At 44.7% G+C, this 22,167-nt stretch overlaps 1 protein-coding gene across 6 annotated transcripts in view; it reads left to right on the plus strand.

Moving 5' to 3' along the window:
- Nucleotides 1-22,167, plus strand: part of AK9 (adenylate kinase 9) — a 1,219,082-nt gene that overhangs the window by 247,677 nt on the left and 949,238 nt on the right. For 5 of the 6 annotated variants that reach the window (XM_085611347.1, XM_085611348.1, XM_085611351.1 and 2 more), the window contains exons 11-14: nt 11,975-12,114; nt 12,196-12,376; nt 13,961-14,105; nt 15,802-15,903. In XM_085611347.1, coding sequence (XP_085467473.1) covers nt 11,975-12,114; nt 12,196-12,376; nt 13,961-14,105; nt 15,802-15,903 — 568 coding nt within the window. The remainder of the gene's footprint in view (nt 1-11,974; nt 12,115-12,195; nt 12,377-13,960; nt 14,106-15,801; nt 15,904-22,167) is intronic. The other variant, XM_085611349.1, reaches the window with a different exon arrangement.

Below are 22,167 nucleotides of genomic sequence, written 5' to 3' on the forward strand. Positions count from 1 at the left end.
CGGCAACATGCGTGGAAAGCGAAGAATGCACAATGCTGTGACCAGCAAGGTCCAAGGGACTCACCACGAGTAGGTGAGTCAGAGCAGGCTCTGAGCAAGCAAGGGAGGCCACTGTAGCAGCAGAAGGCCCTCAAGAGGACCCACAGGCCAAAGGCACAGGAGTCATAGGAGGACCTTGAGCAGCTCACCAATAAGGAAGACCCACAGTGCTGAGGATGTGGTGAGGACGTGGTGAGGACATTGTATTTGGCAGGAAGATATACTGGAGGCTGGAGCTTCTTGCAGCCTAAAGACCTCTGGGGTGCAGAGTTAACAAGCCTTGGCAACTGCAAGTCAACGCGGTGTACAGGGGTTTGGTCCCAGCGGTTCCTATGAGGAATACTGGCCTCGAAATTGCAGAGAGGACAGGTTAGGCCTCGAGGGATTTGCAGAACCACCACCGGTGTTGCTGAGCCTTTTGAAGTCCGTGGGACATCAGGAGCAGCGGAATGGCAGCTTCGTTGTGGTTTCTGCAGAGGCATGGGAGTGACTCCTTCACTCCAAGGTAGATTACTTCGGGTGTACTTGATGCACACAGGTCTGTTGAAGATCCTGGAAAAAGCCCAGAGTAGAGGAAATGGGGATCCGATGGTGTGTAATTGTAGCTTACTAAGTGTAATATATTGTTTGGGTCTAGTTGGATGACTAATGGGAATATTGCTCCTGAGGGGTGGGTTCAGACAGGTCTCACTCAGGTTTGGTGTATGGTATGCGAGCGTCAGGGTGGAACCAGTGGCAAGCGAACTGGGCCTAGCTCAGGGATGACAAATCTTCCTGGCTTGTAAAGTAGGGTGAGAGTGTCCCAGACTATCTGCAGCCTCCGTCCCGCCCACACCAGGCGGATCAACAGGCCACAGAGCTGCGAAAAGAATGCCTTGGTTAATGGGATTGGTATGTTGACGAATAACAATAGGAATCGTGGAAGGATGTTCATTTTAATATGGGCAATGCGACCGGCCATGGATAGTGGTTGCTGGATCCAGCGTTCTACCTGCAAGGTAAGCATTTCCATGGCTGGTCCATAATTAAAACGGATAATTTGTTCTTTGTTTCTGTGTAGAGTGATTCCTAGGTATTTGGTGGTGTCCGCCGCCCTTCAGAAAGGGAGATTGCCACATGTTGGGTTAATCGAGTCTGTGAGTGGAAAGAGCTCCGACTTGTCCCAGTTAACACACAGGCCGGACTTGTCTCTGAAGCAGCTGATCTCGGCTATGAGAGGTTGCAAATTTATGTTGGGGTCTCTGATGAAGAGCAGGATGTCATCTGCGTACACGGACAAAAAAAAGCAGTGGTCCTGGGCGGAATCAGTGGCCGCGGTGCAAATGTTTTTCTTGTATGTGCCTGACTAATGGGTCCATTGCTACTATAAAGAGCAGGAGAGAAAGAGGGCAGCCCTGGCGTGTGCCACGGGAGAACGGGAAGGGGGTGAGAGGGAACTGTTCACTCGGAGCCTGACTGTGAGGAAACAGTATAGGAGTGCAATCAATGCGCTGAAGTTTGCTGGTATGCCAAGCCTACATAGCGTGGCAGAGAGAAAAGGCCACTCTAGGGAATACGAATGCCTTCTCGGCATCAAGAAGAGCCACTGCTGCTGGGGTGGTTGATGATATCCTATTTATTACTGAAAAAACAGTCCAGAGATTCAGGGCAGGTTATTCATGCGGTATGAAACCAGATTGTACCGGTGAAAGAATTTGGTCCAATAGCAGAGACAGTCTGTTGGCTAACATCTAGCGAGTATTTTTTGGTCAAAGTTTAAAGGAGAGGGGTGGTAAGAGTTGCAAGTAGTGGGGTCTTTTTGCAAGGTTTCTGCAGGAGGGAGATTGCTGCTTCCCTTATTGAAGGGGGAGTGTGAGAAGTTGGCCTGATGTATGATGTCACTAGTTCTAGTGCACACCTTATATCAGTCCAAACAACCCTTATGGTGATTGGTTGTAAAGTCAACCATATAGACCAGCTATCCTAGTGATAGCATGGACAAGAGCAGTCTTAGGCTAAACTCTGAATGGCATGTGAAGCCAGCTGTGATACCATATATAATCCCTTGAATACCAAATGAAAGGACACCACAACAGATATATATATCTAAAATACAGTGTATTTATTCTAGTCAAACCCTCCGCACTCTTTATGAGATTAGAGGTAAGTACAACACAGTCTTATTCAAGCATACATTAAGTCACACAGGTAAGTAATACAGTTAGGCCCTAGGGGCCACGCAAACCATATACTAAAGAAGTGGTATAAGGACCACTGTCACGGAATTAGGATAGGCCTAGGCCTAGGGAACCGCTGGGGCTACACTACACTAGCAACAGTTAGGAAGTGGGAGGCCCACGGGATTCAGGTGCAGAGTGGAAACACTCACGCGTAATGCGTAAAAGTCGATAGAATTACTAGCAGTTAGAAATTAACAGTTTAAGGACACTTCTGAAGCAGCTAGAGAGTCGAGACTCGGAAACTAGACCCTAGGATAGTCACTACCCTTGTAAGCACCGAAGTATCCAAGTTACCTAGCCCACAGGCTGCGGGTGCATAGGTGTGAACTTGCGTCGGGTTTCGTCGTGGACTTCTATGGATGCCTGAAGGAAAGTTGCTGACAGGCAGTCAGTGAAGAGTGTCCGTGGATCCCAAGGCTGGGATCAAGAAGAGAGGATACCTGCAAGCAGAAGGGACAGAGTCAAGGTCACTAGCCAGTGACCACGTGGAACCAGGAAGGAACCAGGCGATGTCGTGAAGATTGCAGGTGAAGGGTGAAGCTTGTCGCTGCAGCCACGGGTACCAGGAGACGTCGAGGACGACCAGGACCAGGAGGCGAGCTGTCCCACGAAGGCTCTTGCTGTCGGCGGCGTCGAAGTCGAACTAGGACTCACCAAGCCTTGGCAAACGGAACCCACGAAGAACGGAGGACTTGCTTCTGCTGCAGACCAGGAAGGTCTGGGGTGCTTCTCTTTTGCAAAGAAGCGGGAGCCAGTCTGGAGGAGCTAAACCAGCAGTGAAGATTTCAAGGTGTGTCGTCACAAAGGCCGCTAGCCATCGGGCAAGCAACCGGACAGACGCGGCAAGCAGGAAAATGCAGTAGGCCCCACGCAGGACTCGTGGAGTGTGGGGGGCTGATCTTCGGTGCAGATGGTGCTTGGGGTTGGGGCTTCTCAATCCCCGGTGCACAACTTCGAGGGTGCCTCAGAAGCTGCGCTGGAAGATACTCGCCACTGGAGAAGTGTGGCTCAATGATTAGAGCGGCAGACCCTGATGCAGAGGTCTAGCCCGGGACCAGGGTTCAATTCCCTGCCTCGGCGGGTCTTGGGCTAAAAAATTCCACGGACCTGATAATTCTCGCCTCGGTGCCATTCTAATCATGGAGTCCCACTCTGCAACTCTGGGCAATAGCTTGCTTAATCTCCACAACGGCCCCCACAACGCTAAGGATGCCTGGCCTTCACCTTGGGGGTGCCCAGGATTGGACGCCTCACAGGGAAAAGCCAGGATGGGTTCCACAGCGGTATTCGTACAAGCGCCGAGAGACCTCCGGGTAGTCGTGCGCTATACAAGTATACATACATTTCCCAGGTAGCCGGTCCCACGTCTCTCGTCGCCTCCACGGATCTCAGCTCGGCTGTGGATGTGGATCAGGCTCGGAGAAGTCTGGAAGTCAAGACTCTGGTCGGGCTCTGCAGTCGGTCCCTCGTAGAACTTCAGCAAAGCAAAGGGTAAGTCTCTTGATGGTGCCTGTTTGCACTGGGTAGCCACTCCTTGGCCACAAGGGAGATTCTTCAGTCTTCTTCTTTCGTCGAATGTCGAAGGTCCAGAGTTTCTGTTCAAGTTGCAGGTTCTGGATAATCTAATCTCCTGGGGCCCAGCTACCACTCTTATCCAAATCTGGGGGGCTGGGTTACCTGCTAGGTCACGCCTTATGGGTGGGACCTGGGAGGGGGGTGGTTACACCCCCTTCCCTTTGTCCAGTTTCGCGCCAGGACTGGGGCTGGTGTACCCCAGCACCGGTTTGAACTGGACTATGCATGGGACACCTTGTGTGCCCCAGGCAGTGTCTCGTTTCATTCATCCCTCCCTGCCCCAATACACTAAGGCCTGTCTGGGGTGGTGCTCGCACCTCCCAAGGCAGGAAACCTATTGTCCAAGCCTCCCTTGCCGGGATCACTCCCAGCAGCAGGAGGTCAGACTTGTGTCGTGGCAGCAGCATCCATTTTGTGATGCTGGGGCCCTGGTTAAATTTAACCGGCTAAGTAGGTTACAACATGTCTTCTCCCTCTAGAAGGGAGGGATAATATCCTCATCCGCAGAAATGGGATGGGGGTATTATTCCAAAGTGTTAGACACCTTACACAACATGTTTTGATAAAGCCAAACCATAGTTACCATAACCGTTTAAGATTATAAGGCACTTTAAGAGTATATGGTAGGCTATATCATAGAACAGCTATAAGGACATGGTTCCGAAAGCTGCAGACAGGCTCAGCTCATGCTAGAGCACCATCTCACATGTTACCAAGCACTCTGCCTCCAGGATTGTTAAGGCCTGCCATAGGAGTGGCTGATAGGTACACATGTGTCTATATGTAAGATAGGTATAGGAATACTACACCTAAGCAAGGAGTGATTACATGACCTTGCCCCAGCTGAGTGATCAGCCAGTTGTGTCATAATGGAAGGCCAGGCCAGGGGTGGCATAATACATGCTGCAGCCCCTGGTAGGCCTAGGATACACCTATGCCCTGGGTACCTAAGGTACACTGTACAGGGGCCAATAAGGTGATCCTATCCAAATGGGTTATGCACCTAAAGTACATAGTATCAATTTAGAGAGAGAACAGCAGGGCTGTGGGTCTGATTAGCAGGCCCACAGCCACATCTAAGTCGAAAACCAGTAAAGCAAAAGCAAAAAGTGGGGGTGAACATAGAAAGCAGACCCTACTCTCCTACAGGGAGTGCACCATTAGCAAGTGATTTGGCATAGACCTCAAGCAGATGTGGTATAAGCATTAGTTTGAATGATTTGTTAAAGATCCCAAGCAGTCCATCAAGGCTAGGAGCCTTCGATCCGTCAAGAGCGTCTATGGCCTGGCCAACCTCTTCCACGTTGAAGGGTTCACTGAGGAATTGCGCCTGTCCCATGGTTAGCCATACCATTGCAACCTCTTCCTAGTAGGCGAGATGATGTGTAAAGTCAGTGGGGAGTTTACCTTTATATTAGCACAATAAATTCATTCTCAAAGTGCATTTTTAAATATATAACAATTAATTTAAATGTAAATTTAGTTTTTCTTATAATAAAAAATAAAACAACACTTAAAAAAAATCTGAAAATGATTTTTTCAAAAAAAGAAAGTATTATTTTTTTAAACTATATCTTTTACAAAAACAATAAACTACACACTGCCCACCCAGAATCCCCATAAAACCTCAAAATCCGAAAAATAAACAACATAAATGTATAAAAATATTTAATTAGTAATTTATACGTGTACAAATAATTATTAAAATAAAATATAATTTGAAAACGCTCACCACCCATAAACCCCCCCATATAACCCAACATTCACAAAAAACAAATATATGTGTGTGTGTATTTATTGGTGGCCAAATATTTCCACACAAAACACCATCACCAACGCGTTTCGACAAACAGTCTTGTTCACTGTTAAGTGAGTCCCTCCTTTGTTTCTCCATTTATACCTAATTCCCAAATGGCTCATCATGAAGCATTATGGGATGTGTAGCATTGGAAATAGCGATTAAAAACAATTCATTATACATGTTATTAAGTAGTAGCGAGTTACATTATTTCATATATGTATTTTTTCATATATACATTTGGTGTAGATTGTTGTTCAGCCCAATCATATTGCAATATCCAGTTGGCCAGTGTATACATATGCTTTTGGGGTGCAATGTTACAGTTATTGGTTAAGTTTGAACACCAGGGTTATACTTATATGCCATGCCATACTTTCCTAAATGGGTTCACTGTAAGGATGTAGTATTAACTATTTGCCACATATTTATTAGTCAGGTGAGCATTAGACCCTATTTGAATACAGTCTTTTGGGCTTTCTATCATCACCCCATGGTGCACAGACTTCTCATTCTTTGTTTCCTCTCCACCATGGTGTACATGGAGGAGGAACCTCCAGGACACCGCCGGCGGAGAATAAACCCGCAATATGCTTGGTGGGACCATGGCTGTCCTGCCAAGCATATTACGGACTCTGACTGCTGCAATACCTCCAGGGTAACAGAGGTTCCCTAGAGATGTTGGTGATCCTAGGGCAGTCTGACCGTCCAACTCGTTACGGGGCAGTCAGACCGTTGGTGCGGCGGTGACTGAACTGCCACCGCTACGTCCCCATGAGTCTGGCGGTCCTCGGACCGCCAGACTCGTCATTGGGCCTTTAGAGAGACAAATTCTGTGTAGGAATGTCAAGAGAAGGTAGAAATGTAGAGAGGACTGTGAAGAGGAGTTAGGAACCATAGCGTGCAAGGTGCCAGTTGTATAAGGGTGTTTTTAAAGCAACAAAGGTCCCATTCAACTGGGATGGGTATAGTATCACAATTTTTACAATCAAAAATTGAAATTATCCTTGTCCTTGAATAGAGAAATACATGCAATTTAATAACAATAAAGAGAAAACAAGTAATATGCGGTGGGATAAGTGAGCAAACCGTGAGTAGGTTAAAAGGAAATCAGCCGATTTCCTTACCGCAGGCAAGTGACTTAAAAAGTGACTTTTCAGTGTTTGCAGAATTGAAATTATAGAAAGTCACAATCAGTAAAAACATCTCATACTCGATTATAGAATACAGCGTATAATTTGGAGTTTAGAGACGTGAGTCGACGACGTTTCGATCCCCATGGAAGTGGTGGGATCTCTTCAGGACTAAACGATGAATCGAATGCCTGGGAAAGTTTGCCTGGGTAGGTGTAGGTGAAAAAATAAGAGAGAGATATGGGAAAAAAGGAAAAGTGGATGGGTATGGAGGGGAGAGGGGGAAAAGGAGAAAAGGGAGAAGTGGGATAACATTAATGGAGTACATGGAGATTGCATGCAAAATAAAAAATGCATGTCTAGGCAAGGGCAGCATTGAGGACAAGGGAAAGGTGTGGTACAATAGTATAGTAGAGGTCGTGATGGTAAGGAGTAAAAAGGGATCAGGTGAGGGAAATTAATAATGGGTGATAGCCAATTGAATACACCGTGTAAGGGTCCAAAAATCCAAGGTATAGAGCAGGGGCTGAGAAGGGGGGATGAATGAGTTTGCAGTAATATGAGAATAAGAGATGTGAGGCTGTAATTGTCACCAATAGGTAGAGGGTAGTACGAGAAAAGGTGAATCAAAGAAACAAGCAAGGAGTATTAGAGACGATAGTAAGGATAGTGAGACCGCTAAAGCCAACTAGTCAGAAACAATACGCTCTTAGAAAAGATCACCGTGCTAAAGTGCATTTCAGGGAAACGGAGCGAGGCCAATGAAGGACGGAGGAGACAGGCAAACTTACTACGGACGGGTAGAGGGTGCAGACAGCGTAGAGGGAGGCGGCAATGCGCTCCTAAATCCTGAGAACGTGAGGGGTCAATGGTACCGAGGTACAACGGAGACGATGCAGGGTCCGTAACCACGGAGCGGGAGGAAAGACAGGGGTAGGTCTGGTGTTGGCGCTGACGGCGCTTCAGGTCGTATGAATGATAAGTCCCAGCCGGGACTAGGGAGGAAGCAGCATCCTCAGCAATGGAGAATCGGCATCTGAAGCGGGGGAAGGGAAAAGTTAGGCCGGCATGTGGAGCGGCGGGAAGAGGCAGAAGTGCGGTGGGGTAGGACAAGGACGGTGGCTTACCTGAAATGGACGTGGCAAAGGAACGGTCAGGAAAGGTTCGTAGAGTCACGGCAATGACGGGAGCCGCTTGTCCTTGCACGGAAATGAATCAGGGAGCCGGTGGGGGCAGGCAGTATAAGTAACTCCCACAAGGGAAAAAGAAAGGTGAAAGAGAAGAGGGGTAATACCACAAGAGTGAAGGTCGCGGCCATATTGGAATGGGTTCGGCGGTCGAAAAGGGGGTGGTATTGAAAGGGACAGACAGCAATGGAACAATCAGGAATTGTACGTAGAGGGCGGCAGTTACGGAATGCGCTTATCCAAGCGTGGAATTGAATCAAGGGAACGGTGGGGGCAGGCAGTGTACGTACCTACCACAAGGGAGAAGGGAATAGGTGATCGAGAAAAGGGGTAAAGGTGCATGGAATGGAAACGGTGGACGGAAAAGGGATGGTAGTGGAAGGGAAGCAGATGTGGAAGGAGAGGGGCAGTTGCAGGAGGGGAGAATAACAGGAATAAAGGGGATGGGCATGGGGGGATAGGGCTATGTCAAGGCGAGGGACAATATTAAACAATAAAGAACCAGGGTAAAACAGAGTGAGAGGGGGAAAAAAGGGAGGAGAATAATAAAGGAGGGGGTTGTAAGGGGGAAACATTAAGGGGGTTTTAAGGGGAGGAGATAGAGGGTAAAGAACAAGGGAGGCATGGAAAATTGAGTATATTGAAAACAATGAAGCTGAAAGAGCCAAGCATAAAAAGGGTAGGCATTCTTATAAAGTTGGAAGGCAGGTAACAGATACATTACAGAAGCAACAATTTAAAGCAAACTAGACCAGTCCTCCAGGCGATTCAGACCAGTATGGAGGCTGTCTGTACCAATTATCCATTTTAGTTCTTCTTTGTTAAGAATAGCAGCATTGTTTGTGCTCCTTGGGGGCTGTTGGATCACGTTGATGACTTGCCACCTTATATCATCTTCAGTGTGGTTCAAACAGGTGAAGTGTTCAACAAGTGGCGCATTGGGTGTTTTACAACGTACACAGCTTCTGTGTTGGCAGATCCGGATCCTGATCTTTTGTGTTGTTTGCCCAACATAAATCAATTTACAGGGGCAAGTGGTTGCATATATAACATTTATGGTGTTACAATTGGAAAAATGGGTGAGAGTAATATCTGTATTAGCATGCACAATCTTTTTCCGTGTCCGTTGTCAAATTACAAACACTACAGCTTCCGCATTTGAAATGGCCTACTAAGGAAGGGAGGCCCCAAACGCCTCTAAGGCAATAATTCTTAGTGGTATTAGGGAGGGCCGCCCTTACCAGGTGGTCTTTTATGCTTTTGCTCTTCCTGAAGGCAAAGAGAGGGCGTTCTAAGTTCAAGTTGCCAGCATTAAGTGTTGACCAATGTTTCAGAATGCATTTTCTCACTATGTTCGAGATTGGTGAGAATGTAGTGACACATACTATTTTGTCATCACTTCTCCTCTCTTTGGGACTGAGTAGAGTCTCCCTAGGGCAATACCATGCTCTCTTAAGGGCTATTTTGACTAGTTTGCGGGGATAGCCTATACTGGTCAGTTTTTTAGACAGAATGTTGGCTTCCGTAAAGTAGTCCTTCTTAAGATAGCAATTGCGGTGTAAACGGAGGAATTGTGAGTACTGAAGGGAGTCACGTAAGGCTCTAGGCTGATGACTGTTGTATGATAGTAGGGTATTCTTTTCTGTGGGTTTGCGGTAAAGTGTAGTGTAGAGACTTTCATTGTGAGCTATGATGGATAAGTCAAGGAAAGCAATTTCATGTTTGCTGCTGTTAACAGTGAAGTTAAGGCCATTACTGTGTGTGTTCAACCAATCTTGGAATTCTGCAAGGTTGGCCTCAGTACTGTTCCAGATGAGAAAAATATCATCTATATACCGTTTCCATTCCAGAATGTGAATTCTAAAACGGTTCGTTGGGGATAGTATTCTATGTGTCTCAAGCCAATCCATATAGAGTATGGCAAAATTTGGGGCAAAAACTGCACCCATGCTGGTGCCCTTAACTTGCTGATAGAAATTGCCATCAAAAAGGAAAAAATTCCTTGTAAGACAAATTTTGAGCAGGTAGAGGATAAAGGATGTAGGGACGGCGTGAGGTTGGGGTCTAGAGTTAAGGGCCATGCCAATTACATCAATTCCTTCATCCTGGGGGATATTAGTGTATAGTGACTCAACGTCAAGTGTACACAATAGGCTGTCACGGGGGTCAAAGGGGAGTTCTTCTACAAGGTTAACCATGGCCATGGTGTCCTTAATGTAGCATAGGGTATCGGGTACAAAGTCCCTAATGAAGTAATCAATATACCTGCCAAGGGGTTCAAGGACAAAGCCGCAGCCCGAAACGATCGGGCGTCCGGGAGGCGTGGTAGCATTTTTGTGTACCTTAGGTAAAGTGTAAATTACAGGTGTGCACAGTGATTTGGTGTTAAGATACAGGAATTCCTTGTTACTAAGGTAGCCTTGTGCGACCCCTTCCTCTGTGACATCAATAATGAGTTTTTGAATCTCCTTAGTGGGGTCACATGGAAGTCTTAAGTAATGTTCAGGTCTGGTTAAGTTGTATAAGGGTGGCCATCGCTACATGTGACAGTATAACACACACTGAGTTCTCTTCTGAGTATCTCTGCAGCCACGCTTGTAAGATTAATTGAAAACTGTTCACAATCCCAGATTGTAAACAGCCATGTTCAAAATATTCAGTGAATGCAGAAATAGTTCTAAAATAGATTATGTTCAGGTTTGTCATAGGCGAGACCATAAAAAGAGCAGATTGTGGCTTGGAACTTGATGTCCTTTATCCAGTACTTCAGGATCTTCATTCCATAGCTTTTTGGAAATATATCTTCCACCTTTTTAGATTATTGAAACCTTTATATTTCAGTATTTTATAGTAAAGATTACGGGCCCGATTCACAGAATTAACTTAAGACAAAATCCTAAACTTACTACTTTTGGTATTCACAGAATGCACTTACTACTTTTGGTATTCACAGAATGGATTTACGACTACTAACTTTACGTCCGCACTCGGGCCGGAAATTCCGACCCGGAGGAGGGGCTTCCGGCCTGGAGGCGGAGCTTCCGGCCCAGAGGTGGGGATTTCGGCCAGTGGCGGAGATTTAGCCATGGCCAAAATCTCCACCTCAGGGCCAGAAGCTCCGACTCCGGGCCGGAAGCTCCACCTCCGGGCCGGAATTTCCGGCCTGAGTGCGGACGTAAAGTTAGTAGTCGTAAATCCATTCTGTGAATACCAAAAGTAGTAAGTGCATTCTGTGAATACCAAAAGCAGTAAGTGCATTCTGTGAATACCAAAATGGTAGTAAGTTTAGGATTTTGTCTTAAGTTAGTTCTGTGAATCGGGCCCAACATCTTTACTAATGTGTTTTCTGTTTTTGTCTTCTGGAAAGGTACCTACATAGGTCTACATCATAAGCGTGAGAGTAGTATCAGTGTGGTAATTTCCTACTGTTAATAATACCTTGAGCATTGGTAATTCCAGATTGGAGAACTACTGTGGGTTGCAAGTAATTCCATATAGACCCCTATGCAATGGGGAATAACATGCTGAAATCGTTATCACCCTGCTAATTTGCATATGTGATTAATGAGACAGATTTCACCTTGTTCAATCTAGTGGATTTATCCCCCAAATTGCTCTTGGTACTTTTGCATGTGGTAATGCCACATGAAAAATTGCCAGTTTGGCAGGAAACTCCATGTCCTCCCAGAACAGTATTACTAGGCAGTTCACGATGGGGGCATAAATGGTGAAAAATATAAGTACTTAAAAGTGTGCAAATTTGTATTATTATGTAAAAGAGTATGTATATTAAACAAACAATTCACTTCCTTCACATACAATTGAAATTACTGACTAGAAGTAGGAAATGATTTATCTATTGACAGAGAATGAATATAACTAATGCCTTTAAGTCATTTACAAAGAAAAATGAGAAGTAATCTTTATGAGTTTTTGTTTAAGTTAGAAACACTTCTTAAATGTAGTAAAGCACAAGTAAGCCAACATGAAAGTACTACCTGGTGCTATCTGTTCACTGTCCAGGAGGAGCTTTTCAGAACTATTGCATCCATTCAACTTGTTGCACCTCGATATAGATGGCGGAGAAGCAGGTGGGCCCGTGCATGCCCTGTTGCTTTGAAGGAAGGAAACATAAAAATGGGGGTGACTGAGTTTTCAGTCAGGTAAGCTTATTTATTTGTTGTTATTTTGGGCATGTGAGTGGAACATTATTATAAACTTAGCATCTTTTTTATTTTTTTAAGCTTCCTAGATAAGATGTATATGCTTTCGTCAGAAGACGCTTTAAAACAATTTATCTCAAATCCACGGCCTTTCCTTCTTCCACCTATGCCAATTCCTCCATGTAAGGTAGTGGTGTTTGGGCCTCCCTTTTCTGGGAAAACAACTCTCTGCAATCTTATTGCCACCAAATACAACGGAAAGGTAACGTAGCACTTACATATTGCTGCAAATGTTCTTTATTCTTTGTTATATTGAAATACATGTTATGAATCAATTTGCGCCTTATTTAAAGTGGGTAAAAGCTGAAGAAATGCATGTGTAATCTTTTTGAAGCCAAGTAGGATTTTACAGCATTGTTTTGACTTCTGGGTTTGTTCTTTGGAGGAATCTATAAATAATTTGAATTTCTTACACACTATGATTTATACTTCCTGAACTACTACACCAGTACTTTTGTTGTAATGTTTTAATGGATAAAATCACGAGGGGTTTCCTTATTAATATCCACTTCTCTATGCAGGGCAGTCACTCAGTGTTCAAATGTACCCTAAAATTGCATGGTTTTCATAAGCTTGTCAAATACTGGGCCATCTCTGGACACTTCTTCCTTTTATGCCAGGCTCCAGAAGTACTGGTTTCTAGGCATCACACATATGTCCGCCAGGGAAAAAGAAAACATGGTTTTTGATGCCTTCAATTGGTATCGCCACATAAGCTGCCTGTTTATTAATGATATTAGCAGACTTGCTTTCATTTAGAAATCCATAAATAACACTTGCTGAATGAACCATCCCATCCTTGTGGTAGCCCTTGTTTGTTCACTACTCTTTCATATTTGTTCATGGTTTTGATGCATTCACTTGTCGCATATTTGTGTGTGATATCACTTTCTGATCTGAAAAGCACAAACATCACACTTACACCGGAAGAAGCACTTTCCTTTTTGGAAGTGGATGCAGAGCTAGTTGGGCAGTTAAGAGCTGGAGAGCAAGGGTGCACGTAATATGGACATTAATATTGATAGTGAGAGGCCCAACGTGAAGTATGATTTATTGATTCAACTTTGTAAAGTTTCACGAAGGTCCACGGGTTAACAAAGAGGAGTGGTGGAGAAGTGGAGATACATTTAGAGAGAAGAGAGCTTGGAGATTGCATTAGGGGCAGTATTATGATGGGGATGGAGATATTTTTGTAAAACAATTAAGATTCCGTATGAAGTTTGCTGTGCCAAATTTTCAAGAGATAACCACCAAATTGTATGCACAAGCTGCATGAAAGCTTATGGTAGCCTAGATAGAAAAACATCAATCCAGTCACATGTTGTGTTCTTTCATATATGTTATGTTTGGCAAGATCGGATTTTAATTTTCTTTCATTAGGATGCATGGTGCTGCTATTCCATCTTACAGGAAGAGTCTATCCCAGGTGTCTTTTTACAATACCAGTCATTAAGTAGCTCTTGAAAGGCATAAAAAATGGTTTTCCACCTAGCAGATGTCTCTTATGGGAGGTTAGTGTAGTCCCTCGAAAAGACTAAACATTGTTTGTGTTAGGTTGTCCAAGTAGCGCCAATATCTCTCAAATGTCTGAACTTCTAGTAATGTAGTCTCATTTCAAATAAGCTAAAATTGAAGGGAAAATGTTTTCTAATTTACCTGTGCAGGCATGCTTATGTGATCACTACCAGTTAGCTATATTTGATTAATATTTTAACCTCTTTCAATTCAGATGTATAGTAGTCTTAGAAATCAGCACTTACCTGTATATTTAACAATATTCCTTTAGGTTTTTGATCTAGCTACAATTATTATTCCCCATCTGGAAGAAGCAAAAAAGAAAGCTCTTGAACAGGCTCAAGCTGAAGCATTGGAAACAGCTATCCAAGCTGTGAAAACGAAAATAGAACAGGCAAAGATATTAAAAGAACAAGGTAACATCAAATGCTGCAGGGTTTTTCTAAAAGTAATACTACAAAGTGACCCTTGTAATATCACCGAGAGCTTTGACAGTTGCCAAAGGATATGTGCAGCTTATCCAGAGGCATGGCAGCTCTTTGCCTGCTACCCATGCCAAAAAAAGAATTTATAAAAAAAACTTGCCACCCACACAGTACGTGTATGTCATGCTGGCTTAATCACCCTGAAGGTCGAGTTATGGGTGTGGTCACTTGCCGGACTCTGTAGGCAGCTCCAGTTGCCATCGTAAGCAGGGCTTGCTTATACGATGGGTTATGGACGAGCATGTCCAGGCCCTGCAGCCAGCCTGTACACAGTGAAGGTTGGCCACAATGAAGATAGGACACAAAGTTGTGTGCAGAGGGGCTCACTGCACTGGTGTTTTTGTCTAGGGGTTGGCCTCAGCGTTTAGGGTCTGTCTGCAGGCCAGCCCCTGTTGCCAACCTCAGCACAGCAGAATTGGGCATGAGAGGTTGCACAGACCTGCAGCCATCCCTTGATATACTCAGCCACATGCCATTGTATGTTGCACATTAAAAGTAGACACACATGTAATGTGTATGTGTGTATATATATATGTGTGTGTGTGTAATATGCTATTTATTACCACTATTGAGTGTGGGGAGGGGCAAGAGCCAAAGCCTTAGGTGGGTCAAGTGTCCCTAACCTCAAACAATAATGGTAAAAAAAATGGCCTTCTACACTCTGTTCATCTATGTATATAGTTTTGGGCCATGACATGTTTTCATGTGTGTTAATTGTAAATAAAGGTATGTACCCAAAAGCTGGATGTCAGAAGTTAAATTGGTGAAGTGACGTAAAATCAAATTGAACAGTCCTGATGACTACTAAGAGAGCAGTTTTCCTTTTTGTGGTCATTGTAGCATGCAGAGTATGAGGCATAAAACAGTGTTTTTCTCAACGTCACTTTCGCTGTACTGGGGTGATAAACTAGAGTTTGATCTTTGCATCATGTAGTACATTTGTGAATGGGTGTTTATTAGTACAGTTGCACTACATAGGATGTGTTATTGGGCTACCTTTATTTTCACTGCCATGGCTTAAATATGAACATGTGAACAACCTAATCAATCTCATGAGTAAAACTGTACATCATGGTCTCTTGTGAATTGGTTATTACAACTGTCTTTGGAGCATTAACGGTCAGATATATAGAGAGCCAAAGATAATTCAAGATTTGTTATCAGAGATGTTGCTTTTAATGATTTGCAAAGCTGCACTATGAGTTTCTGTGCATACTAAGAGAATTATGTAAGAATTCTAACACCTCAATTACCTTTAGTTTGGCAGAACAGTTATTACATTCTAATCATTTATCTCTGTGATATATTGTGCACCCACCACTAGACTTCTCAAGCCTGATGTCTATTATGCACCAAATATTCTAAACTTATTGGAGAATAAATCATGATTCAGCTATTTCTTTCTAATAGGGATATCACTGTAGGCTTTCCAGGAGTGGTGTAAGGACCAGTGAAAATATTCCATTGTATGTTGGATATTGCTGTTGTTAAGATGCATGGATATCTTATATGATGGTACCCTGTAATGAGAACAGGTTACAGGTTTCAGTAGAGGTAATTATGTGTTTCTGGCTTTCAACTTGTTTATTTAAAAACAATTTGATAACATTTGATTTTATGTCTTCAGAAGATGCTCTAGCAAGCACTGCTAAAGATCCATCTGAGACTGGTGTGCCACTTTTTCCAGGGAAGGAGGATGAGACAACTGAAGAACATCCAACTCTTTCAGGTATGTGAAGCAAAACATGGTACTTTTATCTTGATTGCATTGTCTTTCAGTTGAAAAAACAACTACGTGTACATACCTAGAACAATGATATATTAGAATTGATGTATTGTCGTTCATCAACAAAAATCAGCAACCCATTATTAGCCTATACCCTGCAGTCTTAGAATTATCTTGGAAAACAGACAACTTAAGATTTCTGGCTTCAGTGGGTAACCAATTTCCTTGAACTTGTCCAAATTATAAATTTCATAAAACTCTAGCTCTTTATCATAGTTTTATTTTGGGTGCACTTGTTTATGAGACTTTGGGAGTTCACAAAGAAAACTGACTCCTCCAGTAGCGGCTCCGAAGCTAAGGCAGAAGAGCATCTCCCCACTGCTTTTCAGCAGTGAAATAAAGGCATAATAAAATTATATTAACTGGACATTATTATCATTTTATTTGTTCATGCTGTGGCAGCTTTGCAGGGTGGGGTGTGGCTGCTCTGACGACAGGAGCAGGGGGAGTGGTGAGCACACTTTGTAAATGTGCATGAATGTTTGGCCAGCCGACTAGGAACAGCCAAACATTCATGCACACTCTGCATGTTCTCCACCCAGACTGTATTGCAGCCTGGGTGGAGAACATGCCAATGCTCTCACTCCTTGTCTGAGCGCCAAACCACAGAGCTCAGACAAATCACAATTCTGCATTGCAGCGTTGTGATTGGCTATGGGGAACCTAGGTGTGCTTTCTGTTCCAGGCCGGAATGAGGGACTATGGAGGAGAGACGCAACGAGAAACCATGCCAGCCATCACTGGACCACCCTGTCACTTTGATTTCTCATTGCCTCCAAATCTTGATCCAGTAGGTTTTAAAATTCCTGTGCTAATAAAGTTGATGGATTTCAGGACAGAAAATAACTATGCCTCTTTTTAACTCTTCTGATGTTAGAGTAGATGCCCTCCTGGAGTTAGAGTAGATGGCAAAGAATATTTAATAGCAGCTGGAGTCAAGCGCCCCCCCCCCCATCTTTCAAAGGCAAAAAACTGTTAATTCCCCCCATTCCACATTACTCTAGTATCCCTGTCAGCCATACATCTCTACAGAGTGTTTTGGGTGCTGTCATTATGATAATAAATCCATATTTCTTTGGGAACAACTGTGATGTGTGTTTTGTGTGTGTGTGTGCGCACATGCATGTGTGTGTGTTTGTGTGTGTGTGTTTTTCTGTGTGTGTGCATGCAGGGCCGGACTGGGAACCCAAAGCAGCCCTGGCAAATGTTGTCAGACCAGTCCCTGTACGGTGCATAGTGAGTGCAGTGAATGAGTCTAACCACTACAAGTAGGGCTTGGGGGGTTCTCCCCCAAAGAAAATCGGGGCAAAAATGGCACATTATCCAGTATTGAGGTATCTTTCATAGATTCAAATGCCTGAATCATTCCCTGTTGTCAAGATGGGAGTCCCACTGTAACATAATCAAGCAGTATTTAAATAATGCCATAGGCTATAATGGCCCTGAGCCCTGTCTAACATAGCCTTTTTATGTCCTTTTAAAAAAAGGACTAAATGTTGAATGCAGCCAATCAGCTGCTAGCACCCTCTAGAACTTTCCTAGCAGAGGCAGTTTCCCTCCGATTTTCACCACACGTTGTGTGTAAAGGGAGTCTCCCTGAGTTATACTCATTCTCTTTCTGGAATTTTCCCGAAGATTGATAATTTCAATATGTCAGATAAAAAAAGGCCCTTCCGCCCATGTAACACCTGTGACAGGAACAGAGTCTATGTGGATGATCCACATAAAGAGTTTATGTACTGACTCCACCCTTCTCATGAGGTAAGACAATGCAAGATTTGTCTGTCCTTTTCTTCTAACACTCTGAGGGATAGAGAGGGGTGGCTGCTTTTGTGTCACCAATCCACCAAGCAAAAAAAGTCTTCTGAAGAGGACAGTGATAGCTCATCCAGACTGCACAAAAGATACAAGTCTCAAGATAATGCCCATGGTGAGGGCAGAAAACTCCTGAAACCCTCTCAGGAGAGCAAAGGTCATAGAAAAGAGAAGCATCATAAAGTCTCCTCAGAGCCTATGTCATCCGTTCCCACCTCTCCTGTGAGAAAGGAAAAGGAAAGTCCTAGAGCCTCATCCACAGACTGTACAAGGAAAAAAGGCAAAAAATCATTGTCGATGACGACGACAACTCCTGGACTGTCAATGACAACAAGTACCACAGTCACGTCATCAGCTCTGTCGACAGTAGAAACGACGACGACTACGGCCATTTCAGGACCCATACAGTAGACGAGAATATCATCGTCGACTTCTATCCTGTTGACATCCATCCCATCGACTAAGACTTTGTCAATGAAGAAGGTGCCATCGATAAGCGCCCTGTCCACGAGCCAACTGACGGCACCATCTGCAACGACATCGTCGACAGTAACACCTGCGACAACAACACCGTCTACGACAAATATTCCTTCTTCAAGGTTCAACGCCACCGTCGACGACTGTCAATATTACTAGAGTAACAAAGACCTTTCTCCACTCTGATGTTTCATCCTTCACAAAGATCTCCCAGTTGCATCCCTCGCACTTATTGGACTTCCAACAATCAGAAGATGAGGAGAAGGATGACGATGGGGTATCTGGGGTGGACGAAGCGCATGATTATGAGGATGAGCAACAACAACATTACCAGCCATATCTGATTCCTCCACATCATTTTCAACCTTATGGCTATCCCCCTGAGCCTCGTCCTAGGGAAAGGGTGCATTTACCACCGTCTTTGATCCAAGACCTTCAAGCCATGACCATAGGCAGATATTTCCTCCCCAGGATGTCCAGAGTGAGCCATCACCACATCAGCCACAGCTCTAGTAAAGCTAGCCTTACCCTGACAAACAACTCCTATGTTACCGCGCCCTCCTCCACGGGTGCCTGATGAAGAAAACTCCTCTTCTTCAAAGGATGAGGGAGAGATCCCGGAACCACATCCACCAGTGGACCCCTGAAATGATTATATCATCCCTACACCCTCTCATCCGGCACATCACCCAGCGGATTTACCTCCAGAAGTCATCGGGGAGGTTCCACTACTTGATTGAGAGAGCGTACAACAGGTTCCATCTCCCCATGGATGTTAAACATGCAGATTGATTTCTGTATGATTTTAAGAAGGAAGCCAGGAAATCTATTTGTACGATCCCTATAATAGATTATATATGGCAGAAGGGAGTAAAAATAATGAAGACGCCAGCTACAATAACACCAGTGCTCCCTTCAATAGACAAGAAGTACAGAGCCCATGAATATTCACTTTTTTGCTTGACGGGTCGCACTAATCTGGATTCCGTCATTTTCCAGGTGGCGCAGAGGAGATTGAAAAAACACGGCAACCCCAATCTCGACTCCTCCAGACAAGGAGGGATGTAATTGGACATCTTTTCAACCATGGCTGCTGTTACCATTCGGGCAGCAAATGCCGTGGCTATCATCGTCCGTTACAACCGACACATGTGGTCGGATATGGCAACTTTATTGATTCTTATCCCTGAAGACTTGAAACAAGAGGCGAGAAAAATCCGTATAGAGGGTGAAAGAGCGGCCTCGGAGACCATTGACTGGGCTATGAATATAGCTAATACAGGTTATGCAGCAGTAATGAGACGCCAGGGGTGTTTGAAGGCCACCACCTTCAGTCCAGAAGTTCAAACTAAAATCCTGGACACGGCGTTCAATCGAGATTCTTTATTCAACAAGCATATCGATGATGCGCTGCTATCCATAAAAACTGACACTGACACAGCAAAATCGTTAACCACCCACCAATATAGAAAAATGCCCTTCAGGGGAGTGAAAGGATGTGGGTTGCCCGCATACAGAGGAGGTTTTCAGAGACAACAGCAATACCATCCCTATCAGGCTCAATACAGGCAGACCTATCAGACCTCTGCCAACCGTCAAACTGTGACAGCTCTTTTTTCCCGTCAAGGGGCCCACAAGAGGACACCGTCCCAGGGGCGGGACAATGGGAGGAAGCCATGATCAACGCCGGGTACCAGCCCCCACCTCCATCCCTCCTGTGGGTGCGAAGATTTGAAATTTCTATCAGTAATGGGAGAGCATAACATCAGACCAACGGTTTGTTGGATCTAATTGCCTTTAGTCATACTCTGGAGTTCACAAGCAAACCTCCAACTACTCCATCCAAAGGGACCCCTCCACCTCGTCTTTTGCGCAAGGAAGTAAAGATCATGCTCTCAAAAGGTGCAATCGAGGAAGTTCCACCGCTACAAAGGAGTCAGGGCTTCTACTTCCGTTTTTTCTTAATAATGAAGAGATCAGGGGAGTGGAGACAAATACTGGTTCCCAGGAAGCTCAACAAGTACCTGAAAAACAAACCTTCATGATGGTAACTGAAGCCGAGATCCTGCGTTTCCTCAACAAAGGAGACTTTCTGACCTCACTCAATCTAGAAGACGCATACATCCCCATCCAGCGGAAAAACTGAAAATTCCTCAGGTTTACGGTAGCTGGTACCCACTACCAATTCAAGGTTCACCCTTTCAGCCTCAGGTCAGCACCTAGAATATTTAGAAAATGCCGCGGACTATTCCCCTACTTGGACGATTGGCTACTGAAGGCACCAACAGCAGATCAAGCGTACAGAACCACGGCTGCTGGTCTCCAGCTATTCAACAGACTAGGGCTGACAGTGAACATAAAAAAGTCTTTGTTTCTTCCCAATCAAATAACACCATTTCTGGCACCCAGGTTGGATACGATCCAATGCAAGCCATTCCTATTGGACGAGCGAAAGGCACGTTTACGGCAGCTTGCTGTGACTATCTCAAGAAGAAAGTCCATTTCAGTGAGAGGGTACATGTCGCTCCTAGGGACGTGTTAATCAGCAATCGACCTAGTGCCCTTAGCCAGGCTCAAAATAAGACCTCTGCTGGAAGAGCTTCAGAAACAGTGGCTGCAAATGTCTGGATCGTTCACAGATACCATTCTATTAACCCCGGCAATGAAAACGGCAATGCGATGGTGGTATCACAGTCCACACCTTTCCAAGGGCTTCACTTTCTTATAAGAAATACCAAACTGCATACTGACGACAGATGCCTCCGTGGAAGGCTGGGGAGCACATTTACAGGATCTCCGAACCCAAGGCAAATGATCCAGTCTCAAAAACAAAGTCATGTCAACTGCCTGGAGTTGAAGTCTATATTCTTTCTTTACAGGCCTTGCTATAGAGAATGGCAGGCGCCTCCGTACTGGTCCGTATGGCAATACAACCAGTATGTTCTACATAAACTAACAGGGAGGAACCAAATCTCTCACACTTTCTCAGGAAGCGCAAGAACTATGGAGGTGGGCAACAGAGCATGGGATTTCTCTCAGGGCCGAGCATGTTCCAGGCCTACACAATACACTAGCAGAGGCTCTCAGCAGAGCTACAGACAATTGCCACTAATGGGAACTCAACCAATTCCAGCTGGATGGAGTGTTTGCACAATGGGGAAAGCCAGCGCTGGACCTGTTTGCCACAGACATCAATGACAAATGCAGGTCTTATGCAGCAGGTTCCCCTTCCCAGGGTCTCAGGGCAATGCCCTTTCAATGCGATGGTCAAGGATATATGCCAACGCCTTTCTCCCTTATCCTATTGATCCCCAGAGTACTGACCAAAATGAAGCTGGACATATGTCGCATGATTCCCATTGCGTCCAGATGGCCCAGACATCACTGGTTTCCTGGACTTCTTCATCTTTTAGAAGCCAGACTCATATGTTTGCAGATGTCCCCCTCTCTTCTGACCAGGGATTACGGAAAGGTGTGCCATCCGAATCCAGAGTCTCTACACATGTATGCCTTGCTCCTGAGTTCCTGGAACTTAGGGACATGAACATTTCACAGGAATGAGACCTCCTCTCAAAATCTAGGGCGGAAAGTACCAATAAAACGTACAAGTTGAAATGGAAAGGATTCTGTTTTTGGTGCCAACAAAATGGCTTGCATCCATTTCAAGTATCCCCGCAACAGATTTTCCCATATCTCCTCTCCTTGGCAAAATCTGGTTTAGCTTCCGCCTCAGTTAAAGTGCATCTGGCTTCCATCTCTCGATATAGAAGAGCTTCCAGTGCAACTTCTTTTCGTGCCTCAAGCCTGATCAAACAATTTATGAAGAGGCTGTTCCATACTTTTCCTCAAGTGTGAGCACGTCTACCGGAATGGAACCTCAACGTAGTCCTTGCACCACTCATGAAGAGACCATTC

Source organism: Triturus cristatus, chromosome 6 (genome assembly GCF_964204655.1).
Source record: "Triturus cristatus chromosome 6, aTriCri1.1, whole genome shotgun sequence".
NCBI lineage: Eukaryota > Metazoa > Chordata > Amphibia > Caudata > Salamandridae > Triturus > Triturus cristatus.